The 12809-nt window shown below is 44.4% G+C and overlaps 1 protein-coding gene across 5 annotated transcripts in view; it reads left to right on the plus strand.

The window, feature by feature from the left end:
- Positions 1–12809, plus strand: part of DEAF1 (DEAF1 transcription factor) — a 36243-nt gene that overhangs the window by 3585 nt on the left and 19849 nt on the right. For all 5 annotated transcript variants that reach the window (XR_012630990.1, XR_012630991.1, XR_012630992.1 and 2 more), the window contains exons 5-10: positions 548–687; positions 1424–1489; positions 2370–2496; positions 4291–4419; positions 5193–5321; positions 10676–10926. Coding sequence is in view for 2 of the 5 variants with exons in the window: in XM_074884943.1 (XP_074741044.1) it covers positions 548–687; positions 1424–1489; positions 2370–2496; positions 4291–4419; positions 5193–5321; positions 10676–10926 (842 nt within the window). In the remaining 3 variants the exon portion in view is untranslated. The remainder of the gene's footprint in view (positions 1–547; positions 688–1423; positions 1490–2369; positions 2497–4290; positions 4420–5192; positions 5322–10675; positions 10927–12809) is intronic.

Raw genomic sequence — 12809 nt, forward strand, 5'->3', positions numbered from 1 at the left:
GTGTTTCTACAAAGCTCTACAGAATCCCTGCTGGAACAGAAAATAGAGAGTTTGTCTCCTAACGGGACTCCTTAGCTGCCTTAGCCCCTCCTCTTCTCTCCTCTCTCTGTGGGAAAGCTGAAGCAGCAGCAGAAAAAATTGTCGGCAAGCCTGACTGCACGGCACAGCGCTTGCTTTGTGGATAGAGAATTTTCTTCACGACCAGAAGGATTAGAAATTTGAGTGCAAATTAAGGAAGGGCTTAAATTTATGGTGTTTATCCAAGGAATACTTATCCTGTTGTGGATGAGTAATTTTTTCTAGACTTTTGATGCGTTGGTGAGGCCCAGAGTTGGTGCTCTCTAAACACACACAGTCGTTGACACAGCCAGGGTAATAAATGGGCATGATTATCCCAGAGTGATGAGAAGTAGCAGATGGGCATATTCGGTGATTGCCATAGATTATCTGCTATTTTGTCCTGCAATTTCAGTATTTACTTCTTCAGAAAAGCAGAAAAGTGATTTTTAACCTTTACTAACAATTTATTTCATCCATTTTATTTCAGGAGGCCGTGGTAGGTGCATTAAGCAAGGGGACAACTGGTACAGTCCTACTGAATTCGAAGCGATGGCAGGACGAGCCAGCAGCAAAGACTGGAAGAGGAGCATCCGCTATGCTGGGAGGCCACTGCAGTGCCTTATTCACGTAAGGTTAAGTTTGTTTCCTCCTTTCTGCAGGAAGGGGCAGGTGGAGTCTGGGCAGAGCCTGCCCAGCACTGCAGTCCAAACCGTGTGCGCTGCCTCTGCAGACCTATGTGTGATGGTGCCAGGGGGCAACTCAGAAGCAGCATTTTGATTTGGTTGAGAACTGGTGATGTGAGGGGAATTTTTCTAGATGTGTTTTCAAATAGCACAATACAAATCTTGCTTGTACTTGAAAAGGGGTCGCAGTTTCTGCAGGATGAAGTCCAGCCTTGAGCTGTGTCGCAGAAATTGAGAAGTAAGCTCTCACCCATGGTACTGTAATTCAATAACCTGATCTGCTTAATTCTGTTTGCCTGACAAACATATTCTTCACTCGCACCGTTTATTGATTATTGCTTTGGGTCCTTTGTTTCCTGCAGCATCCAGGAGTCTCATGGAGAATTTGGCATTGCCATTAGGTTGACAGGTGATTTCTGCTTGGGCAGAAACTTTATAAAGTCTCAAATTCACATATCCTTGCCTTTTGATTTGAAAATTGTTTGTTCTTCCTTCACTCTTCCCCTTATCTGCTCGCCCCATCACCGAGATGTAGGGGAATGGGCCTCTGTCATTGCAGAGGGCCCCGAGGAGGGAGTGGGTTCGTCTCTCTGGGAGCTGTCTGAACCTTTTAGCAGAATACAGTCGTACTCTCGGTGGTTTTGGTGACTAATGCTGAACTAGAAATCTTCTAATTCCAGGATGGGATTTTAAATCCTCATGCTGCCTCTTGTACTTGTGCTGCTTGCTGCGATGACATGACTCTGGTGAGTTGTAGGTTTTACATCCATTAGTTTAAAAACAATTAATCAGTCAAGCTGCCACAGCCATTTGCCAGCAGGTCATGAGTGTCCTAGAAACGTTCATGAGTCCTGTGGCTGCGGCGTGCTTTGTCCATGCTTCACAGAGAACGGACAGAAGGAACTGCTAGCACTATTGCATAGCAGCCTCAGTAAAACTGGATAAAAGTTATTGCTTTCTTCTTTTTTTTTTTTTTTTTTTTCTTAATACTTATATAGAATGCCTTTGGGGGATGTAAAAACTGTGATTTTTGATTCAAATTTCATAATTTTTTGAGTTGGAAAAAATGTTTTTATAGGGAAGTAATGTAATACTCTATGTTGGGTCTATATTTTCATATTAAACTACTTGGGTTTTTTGTTTATTTGTTTGTTTGTTTCAAAAATGAGGTTAAAGTCCTGAAAGCAGAAGTCTTCAGCTTGCCTTGAAATAGTGTTTTGCATTTCTTTTCTGCTATGAACTGGATGATTAGCTTGTTTCTTAGACCTGAAGCTAATCGCTTCCTGTCTTCCTCTCACTCTCGTTCTCTTTTCTTCCACCACCTTGTCCAGCAGTCAATTCTTTGCCCAGTTCTGCTCCTTCAATAATAGTGGGAAGAGGCTGAATCTGTGCCTCTTGAGATGGAGACAACTGAGCGTAACTTTCTTTTCACAAAGTTTTTTTGGTTTGGAGAAGAATAAGTTTTTTGGTCTGTTGTTGCAAACCACACATCTTCCATGGGGATATGTGCTGCTTGGCCTTAGCTGCATCTGGAAAGATGAGAGTGAACCCAAAGTCTCCAAAGAGGTGCCTCAGCTCACCTTTTACTTTTTTCTTTGTAATTTCTGTTTTTTTCCTTTTGCCTAGAGTGGCCCTGTACGACTCTTCGTACCATATAAAAGGCGGAAAAAAGAAAATGAAATGCCTGCAACTCCAGTGAAGAAGGATTGCCCCAAAAACATCACTCTGCTTCCTGCCACAGCTGCTACTACATGTAGGTTCTTTTCTCCTGGTAAAAATTGCTTCCCTTTTTTGATGAAGAATTGCTACACCAGATATTTTATGTCTATCAGCGGCCCCTTGGAACTAGCCAACTGAGAAAAATGTCTTATTTTTTGCCACTTCCTTTTCATTGGGTAGTTTTGTTGGCTCAGTGTCTTTAGCTAATTTCACTTCCTATTGTGTAGAAACTAGCACAGTGTTGCCACATTGGGACTGCAAGTTGAGTAGGAAAAAGTGCAACTCTAGACCTCCGGGAGACTTGGTTTTAAGCATCTTGACATCCTTTTGCAGTGAGCAGTAGGTTTCCTATTTTCTTCTGAGAGAGTTCTGGATTATATTTACCCCCTCTACATGCCTGGCCATTCAGGGGGAGTTGTGGACTCCTGGCCTTGATCCATAGTGGGTTTCCTGTAGGTTTTTCACAGACAATTGAGAAATATCCTCCTGTTGAAATTAGGTTGAGGGGAAGACTGTCCCTTTTCTGCTCTGCTGGAAATCCCCATCCCATCCCCAGAGCTTGGTTTTTGCCCTTTAGAAGCTGGTGGGCACTATGGAGTGAGATTTATGCTATTTCTTGAAATACATAGAAAAGTAGGTTCTAAGCACCTGGAATGAAATCCACAGCCTGAAAGTCGTTAATGAAGGAGGCAGAAGGTGATGCTTTCATCTGCAAATTCCTTTCTAACATTCGGCACACGCTTTGTTACTTACTGTTTTTGATTGTCAAACCATCTGTGTGAGAGCAGAAATTAATTTGCAAGCTCATCCAGCTCACACGTTCCCAGTCACATTTGTGTGTCCTCCTGCTTTTATCACACTAGCATCATCTGGATGGTAACATTACAAAGTGAATTGAGGAGGAAGCAACAGAAATCCGAAAAAGAACAGCCAAAAGTAAGATTAGATTACTACCAGCAGCAGGAAGAGAAATATGCAAGGATTTTGTAGAATTTTGTTTTGTTTTTTTTCATCCCCCAGAGGGGTTTAGTCTGTGTTGGTTCACTGATGTGAGGTGCTGTGAGGTTGCAGGTTTATTCATGCTGGCATTGGGAGAGAGGAGGACTGATTGTTTTGGTTGTAGCCACGTATTTCACCAGGCATGAATCTGCCTAAAAATTGAATAATTGTTTGCTAAAAGATCCTTCTGGCTGAGCAGTGTGCTGCAGAATCAGACCATTACCAAGGAGTGGTGCCAGATTAATTAATCCTGCTTAAAAAGGGTTTAAAACATTTTGGAGCCACTCAGGAATATTCATCCAAAAGGATTTTGTGACTTGTTCCTTGCTTTGGCCAAGCATAATATATCACTCTGTGTAGAGAGACAGCTAAAATTGTCCAGCTAACCAAACTGTTATAGGATTAATTGTAATCCATGTTTTTTTTATGTTGATTTAAGTAGTAAGAACCGCTCTTACTAAGGTTGGAATTAATTAGGGTGAGCCAGAAACTGGTGGGTTTTGTGGCCCCACTGAACCATTATGGTCAGTGTTAAGTTTTTGCTCATCTAATAATTGAAGAGGTGGTGATTTGGGAGGCAGCGTGTTGTAAGTGAACATTCTGGCCCCGTACACCCCGAGAATAAACAGAGTCCTGCAGGAGGCCAGCAGTGCCTTCGGAAGCCAAACGGGGTTTTTATTCCCCTTTCCAACTGTATTGGTCACAGGTGTGATCCAAACTTGGGTTGTCGCAGGCCACTTACTGATGATTCAGAACAGGGATATCAACAGCTAAACGACCGAGGCCTCGCGCTGAGTGTTAATTATGAAAGTACTTCTAATATTTCCAGTCACCGTGACTCCTTCTGGACAGATCACTACCTCTGGTGCTCTGACATTTGATCGTGCATCGACAGTGGAAGCCACAGCAATTATCTCGGAAAGTCCGTCCCAGGGTGATGTTTTCACTGGAGCCGCTGGTAAGAGTTCAGGTGTATGTCTGCTAGACATACCTGAGAAGGAGAAAAAAAAGTTTTGGTCGCCTATTGCTATAGGAAGAAGCATTCTGAATACTGCACAAAGGATTTCTTAAGAGCTTACAGACAGACTATATGTTAACCCGCTGTCCTTCCTTTGAAGTGATTTCAGCAGCTTGAAATCTTACCAGTTGCACAAAAGAAGTTAGAAGTTTTGTCCAGATGTTGCAGCTGCTAATGTACACCGCTGCTGATTTTTTTTTTTTATGGTTATCTCTGTCATTTTTTTCACTACTCCTTCATCCTAAAATACTACCAAAAAAAAGAAAACCAGCTGAGTGTTGAAACTAAGTGAAAAATGCTGAATAAATGCTGAAAAATGCTAGAATAAATCAAACAAAATATAAATGCATGACATATATTTTAGTTCTCTCAGTTTGATTGATACATGGGATTGTGAGCTCTGCTGAGGGAACTGTCCTACCCCGAGAACCAGAGTTCAGAGTCCTGTGATTATTGTAAATACAGAGGTGTGTGTGAGGGAAGGCAGCAATGGCCTTTGCCTTTAAAAGTGAAAGCAGAGATGAAACCAGTACAAGGTTGCCTTGCTTGCTAAGTGTGTAAGATCATGCTCCTGTTTCTCATTTACAACCCCTGGAATTATCATAGAGTGTAGGAACTTGTCTAAAATGTAAAAAAAATATGCGTGAAAGAGGCATAAGAAGTGCCTGGGAGCCGTGTTGTGCGGTGATTCATAATGCCATTGTTCTCTGCAGTTCAGGATACCAACGTCCAGCAGCCCTGCCGGGTCAATCACCCAGAACCCCACTATCCCAGTTACCAGGACAACTGTCAGATTTCTCCTTTTCCTGAAGCTGCGCTGCCGACGTCTCATCCCAAAATCGGTACGTTTTAGGTCCATCACGTGCAACAGTTAGCAGTGCTTGAATTTGCTCTCTAGTCAGTGAACGTAAAGATTGAGGCAGAAAAATTAACTTTCCTCTCTTTTGCTTATGAGTTTTGCGGTTATTAAGATTTGGAGAAGCAGATTTTTCACTCCCTGGAAAGTTTTTCACTCTGTTATTGAGAACTTTGATTTGTTGGTTTCTACCAGAGGCTGTTGTGATCCTGCTTCCTAAATCATCTTGCTGTCCCCTGCCTTTCCTAAGGCTTTTGCTTCAAGGCTTTTGTCACCACTTGGGCATTGTGGTGAAACATTTATTTAGTGTTTGGTCTGGGGAGACCGTCTCCTTTAAAATTGCGTCACAGAAGCTTTTCTAAAAATTCCCACATCTCTTTGTGAATCCACTGATGCGTGCTGGAGGCAGTTTGGGGCAGGATGCTGTTCTCGCATCCACTGTCAGGTTTCCATCCCTTAGCACTAGCACTGACGTTTGTGCTGGAATGATGGGTGCTGCTTAACAACTGCAGTGAGAGCCACCCTTGCCGTGGTCAAACCGATTCTGGAGTAAAACCAGAAAAGATGGTATGAAAAACAACAAATGCAAATCAGTCCTTTAGTGTTTGATAGGATGGGTTAAACCAATTATCAAATAGCTCTTCAAATGTTATATTACGTAAAGTTGATCACCTTTCTGACTGATAAATGAAATGAATATGATGCTATTTGAGTGTTGCCTGTACTGATAGAAACTGGAAGTGTTGAAGAAACTGGAATTGCAAACTTGGAGTGCTGTTATTGCTTTATGTGTTTATCGAGCCTGGGCAAGAAATAGAGCAGGGAACAGTCTGCCACTGGCCAGCAGATGGATTAGGCGATTATAGGCCTTTCACTTCTCTAATTTCTATGATTCTGTGAAGCGATCTGATACTTACTGATCTCGCTGACGCAGAGCTGGAAGACAGGCAGGTTTTGATCCCTGTTACTGTTCTCTCAGACATCAGGAAAAGATCATGTAAACATGTTGTATTCCTTTGTGCAGTCTGACGTCTTTCTCCTTTAAAGCCTGTGTTCTCCCCTCTGTGTGACCTTTTATTTACTTATTTGGAGCAGCATAGTGCGTTGCTGGTCTGTCCAGAATGAAATCTTGTTGATTTTAAGTCTTAGTCAGACCTTGATGTTACTAATTAAACATTGATTATTTTTTTTCACTGGTGAATACTTTCTCCTGACTGATACACTTATGCCAAAATGAGGAATCAGAAGCAATTCCTGCTAGATAAGTTATCAAATGCCATGCTGGGATAAATATTGTGCTGGAAATTTAGCAGTGGGAAAGGGTCTTCTGCAAATAGCTACTGATAAAAGACTGCTTTATCTCATATTCATATCTAAGTGCAAATAGTTCTACGCCAGTCATGTGCAAATTGATTGAAATTACTATTTTAATTAAGGGCTGTTGAGCGTAAAATGACCATTTACCTGTGTGGTGAACTTGCAATGCTGTGGGTCAGAAAAGGTCGCACATCTAACACACAGTGACCTGCAGTACTGCTGGTTTTGAGACTCATTCTTTCCAAATCTCTGCTGGATTCTCTCAGCTTTTGCTGCTTGCATGAAAAATACCAGGTATAACTTGGGAGTCTGCTCCAGGCCACCACACCAGGAGGAGCGGGTGGATGAGCTCGTCTATAGACAGAAAGGAGCAGCCTCATGTTTACAAGCCCTGGCCCTCCTGGGGGACTTCCTGATATCTGTTGGAGGGACAACCCAGCAGGGCCCAAGCAATCCAGGAGGTTCCTGAAATGTGTTGATGAGCACTTCCTTCTGCAAGTGATGGAGGAGCCAAGGAGGAGAGATGCTGTGCTGGACCAGCTGGTGGGGAGTGTGAAGCTCAAGGGCAGCCTTGGCTGCAGTGACCATGAAATGGTGGAGTTCAGGGTCCTTAGAACAGTGAGAAGGGTGTGCAGCAAGCTCACTACCCTGGACTTCAGGGCTTCACTTTGGGCTCTTCAGAGATCTGCTTGGTAGAGTAGTGTGGGATAAAGTCCTGGAGGGAAGAGGGGCCCAAGAGAGCTGGTTAATATTCAAGGATCCCCTCCTCCGAGCTCAGGAGTGTCAACATCCTGACAGAGATGCCTGGGGGGCTGGAGCAGCTCCCCTGTGAGGACAGGCTGAGAGAGTTGGGGGGGTTCAACTGGAGAAGAGAAGGCTCCGGGGAGACCTTAGAGCTGCCTCCCAGGACTTAAAGGGGCTACAGGAAAGGGGGGAGGGACTCTTGATCAGGGTGGGGAGGGATAGGATGAGGGGGAACGGTTTTAAACTGAAAGAGGGGAGATTTAGATGAGATCTAAGGAAGAAATTCTTCCCTGTGAGGGTGGTGAGGCCCTGGCACAGGTTCCCCAGAGAAGCTGTGGCTGCCCCCTCCCTGGAAGGGTTCAAAGCCAGGTTGGACGGGGCTTTGGGCAAGCTGGGCTAGTGGAAGGTGTCCCTGCCTGGGGCGGGGGGGGGGGGTGGCACTGGTTGGGCTTTAAGGTCCCTTCCCACCCAAACCAGTCTGTGATTCTATGAAAAGGACTCAAGAGTCAATACACTTAAATCAGTTGCTGTCTTGGAAAATACTCCGTGTTCAATGTAGCCCTGTGAGGAGTCTGGTTTGTCTGCCGATGTTTTGCTAAGGAGAGGTTCACTGTGAGCGGAACTGCTGGAACTGCAGCCTGGCACAGGCAGGTGTGTGGGCCAGCTGCTGTTCACGACAGTATCTACAGTTGAATTTTTTCAGGACAGTATTTACAGTTGAGTTTTAAGTACCATCTGAAGTGTAGTCAAGATTTTTTCCTGAATGGGGGGCGCTGCTGTTCTGTGTTTTTAACTGGGCTGTGCAGTTTGCTGTTCTGTATCCCCGTCCTTCAGTGAGAAAGGTTTGGGGCTTGTTTCTGCCTTTCTTTTTGGAACCGCTTTAGACAGACCAGTGTGACTGGAAAGCTATTATCTGTAATGACATCCAAAACAGATTGTGATGGGAGACTGATAATAAAATGATAATAAAGTACTTTTCAGACACTTCAGCCTCTATATTTTGGTCAAGAACTTCCCCTTTAGTAAAATTTCTTAATTCTGGTTTCAAGGAAAAGAATCCGGATCCAGTAATGAAAATGGATTTTAATGGAACCAGTGGTCAGTACCTAGCAGCAGCAGCTCTCTCTGCAGGGCACCCCCCTGCAAGGCTGGAGGTGCTCAAGGCCTGTGAGTTATCCCTGGGCGTTATCTTTGGGGCTGGGGGACAAGCTGCCTGGCAGAGGCTCTCGAGGTGTTAAGAGTAATGGTTCTAAAAGGAGAGCAGGCACAGGAAGGGTGCAATCGGCATTTAAATGGCTCAGCGCTTCTGAAGGGATATTCCCAGCTGTGTTGAACGTTTCTCTGAGGGCCATAGCATCCATCAGTTGGAATGGTCCCGTGTTTATTATATGAATGTGACATTCGCTGTTTAAAAGTCAAGGTTGTTAGTTGGCTTTTGGTGCCTGGAATACTGACAGCTCTTCCCCTGACAGTGCAGAACCAGGAAGAAATGTGGTTTCTCACCTTGCAGTACTCACTGTGTTTTCTGTGTGTCGCGTCGTTCTGAAACTCCTACCTAAAGATGTGAGGAAAAATCCTGAAAGGGACTATTAGTAGATTTTGGGGTAATGAGGCTGCACAGCCCTGAAGTTGGTGGTGCCCTCTTTTTTTCTAGTAAACAATTTAGTGAGGAATTTAGAGGTTGGCTGTTGGTAGATGTGAATGCCTTGGACTTAATTTTATGGCAGGTGGTGAGTATTTAGAGTTAGAGTGAAATTTTGGAAAGGTAAGGCCAGTAAAGCCAGGTAACATTTATTCCAGGAAATGTTGCCTAAGGTGAGCTTACACTGTGTATTGTTGGGTTCCTGGATCTAGATTTAATTTCCTCACACTGTGGTCTCCCAGTGTCCATGCAGATCTACTGTTCTGAAAAGTAGATGTCTCAGTGACACAATAACTGTTTTTTTGAAACATTTGCAAAGGTGAGGCTAAGACAGACATTGTTTTCTAGGACTTTAATTTTCCAACACAGGCTTTGGGAAAGGGAGGACTGCAGAGCCCTGATAATTGAGGGGGTTGGAGGTAAGTTCAGGGGAAGTGTGATTGAGTTACCAGGACAGGAGTTTAGCTTCGTTTTGGTGCTTCCTACCAACTGCAGCTACTGTTAAGGTTATGGTTAGGGTCTGAAAAAGTAAAGGCTGTGACACCTCAGTAATTGGTGGGTTTTTTCTTCTTTTAATGTCCCTTGGAGTATGTTTAGAAGTGTTGCTGGACTTCTGTGCTTTTGTATTTTGTTCCGTACCCGTAGCATTCTAGCTTATATAGGAGTGAAGAGTTGTAGTTAGGAATCTGGAGGAAAGGGCCATTGACAAGAAATTTCTTTCTTGAAAACTGCCCAACACAATCAGTGTAAAGCAAATGTCAGGAGATGTTAGTGCCTGAAGCTAAAACTTCCATCTGGGCTCTTATACATTCACTCTTACTTTTGGGATTAGGCAAGGAGAGGTTTCAGAGCTGCAATGAGAGTTGCTGGTCAGAATACCCAGGATATGTGAAACAGATACCTATAGCTGTGTGGTATGTGTGTTTTTATGGCCATAGTTTGTTTTACGGGTAGGATCCAGGATGAAGGGGTCCAAAGAAATTACAAGTACTGGGGTTTTTTTTTTGAAGGGCTTCCCAACTGGTGGTTTTGGAAAGTGCGTGTTTGTACTACATGTGATTTTGAGGTGATGATAACTGTCTTGGTTTTATTCCAGTCCTGGGCCAGGGTTATGGTTAAGATCAGAATTCAGGATGTATAGGGGAGTGTGGTGTGGATCCGTGCCTATTTTTTGTAGTTTTGCAACCTGAGAAGTGACATCAGGATATTTCAGAAAAGTGTTGGGTCACTGAATGACCTTACTTAGGGGTAGTTAAGGGAAACATTAAGTGAACATTGTGATGATAATGGCAGAGGAGTCCCTGGCAATGCTGCTTTCACTGCTTCCTTGTGCCTCTCTGCAGCAGTGCACCTCCCAGAGGTGTTAATTCCTTCCCAGGGTAAACCATACATGTTCTTCTGTCCTAGGGGTTTGAGGATGCCCCAAGAGCTTGTTCTGCACAGACCCATCTGTGCACTTTGGGGCACAGAAGGTAGGTCCGTGTGGCTGCAACTTACCTGGACTGGAAATTTTTGCAGACCGTATTTTAAAAAACCAACCAAACAACACAACAGAAAAAAACCACCAAAAAACCCACTTCATGGAAATGAAATGTCCTAATTCTCTCTATATTTTCTTTTTCTTTCTTTATATTCAGTGTTAACCTCGCTCCCTGCCCTGGCAGTGCCCCCCACGACCCCCACCAAAGCCATATCCCCATCGGTGGTGAACGGGCTGGAGGTGACGGAGCAGCGGAGCTGGCTGTACTTGGAAGAGATGGTCAACTCCTTGCTCAACACCGCCCAGCAGCTGAAGACTCTCATTGAACAGGCCAAACAGGCCAGCTCCTCCTTCCGCGAGGCTGCTGTCACGCAAGCGAAAATTCAAGCTGACGTGGAGAGGAAAGAGGTAATTATGCCAGAGGAGGTGAGAAGACTCAGCCGAGGGCGTCTTTTTGGCTGAGTGATGAACAGAGCAGTACCTCACTAGGTGTCACTGGCTGTGACAGTGGTAGCCTTTAGAAGTTGTTTCTCAATGTCCTGAGAGCAGTATTACCAAGAGAAATCCGAGTTATTCGTATCATGGGGAAGGAATAGAGTGCTCTGGGTTTCCAGGAGCTGTGGGTAGCAGGCTAGTAATACAAACTGTTTGATGTTACGAGTCCTGAGCTCTCCCATCAGCCCTCCTGAAATTTATGAGACGTGGGCACTGAATCCTGGTGTAGGAAAGATGGTGAATGTTCAGCTGTGCGGTGGCTGTTTTCTTTGTCAAGTGAGTGGGGCTATCAAAGAGGCTTTTGGTGGCCCGAAGAGGCAGAGGGGTAAAAAGAACAGCAAGCTGTGGAGTTCATGGGGAAGATAAGCAGTAAAGTTGAGATGTGTCTTGCTGAGCATTGTGCAAGCGAAGCTGATCTCGCATGAGTCCTGTGGTAAGACTGCAAGGCTGGCTGGTGTTACAGGAGCATTGGCTTGCACCCAGTGCCCCTTCTCTCCTCTGCAAGAGGTTATCTGCAAGGACTGCCCTGTTCTCCCTGCTTTTTTTCTCTTTAATTGATGCATGGTAGGGACCCTGGATTCTTCTGAGCACCAGCTCATGCATGCACCCTGAATCTGGCTCCATGCACTGCTGAATGTGTTCCCCTTCTCCCCCAGATCCACAGCTGCTGGTGTGGACTTGAGGGAGAGAGGTGGGGGGCAATGTTCTGTGAAACTGGTGTCGTTGGCGTTAGCTGAACTCCCTTCCTGTACGCCACACTATCTGCTGTTGCCATCGGCGTTATTGCTAACGTCAGCTTTCCACTGAATTCATAGGCACGAGTGTGCAGCAAGAGGCCTTGAAGAAATGTGTGTGGGAAGACTTTGCTGAGAACTGAGAACCCCTATGACAGTCCTTGCAGCATCTTTGATATTCTTTGCCACGTTGTCTCTGCTAAACTCTTCTGTACGCTGCATCCTTGATGTGCAGGTGTGTGATACCTTGAGAGTCTTAATTCTTCCCTGCCTTCTGCCTGGGCAGAATGGGTATTTGTGCTGCTGTCCAGGTTGGGCCGTCTCCTGCTAAAAAGCTCTGTAGAGCAATAAAAAAAGATACCAAAAAATCAGAAGCTTTGACACAGTTCAGAGATGAACATCTGACTTTGTTTAACTTCGCTCTCTGCTCTTTTTCCAGTTATGTGCTGTCTTCCCTTCTGTTTATCCTTACAGTGGTTTCTGGAATGGCTGTTCAGAGTCCATTCCCCTCACCCTCTGATCCAAATCCACCTCATTTCAGTGTAATTCTAGTTTCTTCTTGTCCCGGGAATGGGATTTAAAATCACTCCTGAGTATTGATTAAAGCACTGAGTTTGCAAGGCAGGGATGAGCACGTCTTTGTTTCCAGAGGAAGCCCCTTTCCCAGTAACTGTTGAATCCCCAGTTGTACAACTTGTGTGTCTTCCTGTTCTTATTGTGTAATGGCTACCTCAACAGTTTTGTATTTTGATAAAAATATTGCTCATGGTGCTATTTTTTTAATATCCAAATAACGATTCTCAAGCTTGCCGCTGTGTGCTAGCTTCAGGAACCATCTGGATGATACTGCAGATAGCTATTTCTGAATTCCTTCAAGTGACTTCCATTTTTGGAAGAAACTCCGGGTTTCTGGGTACAGGGCTGGCATTGGAAGTAATTACAATAAATGTCAAATAATTGGCTGTCTGCTTTTGTGTTGGTCAAGGGTGTTTTTCTGATTTCATGAATGCTTCCCCAATTTGTAACGCACGTCTCTTTCCCACCCTGAGTATGTGTGTGGTC

This window comes from Strix uralensis, chromosome 15, assembly GCF_047716275.1.
Source record: "Strix uralensis isolate ZFMK-TIS-50842 chromosome 15, bStrUra1, whole genome shotgun sequence".
Classification (NCBI taxonomy): Eukaryota; Metazoa; Chordata; class Aves; order Strigiformes; family Strigidae; genus Strix; species Strix uralensis.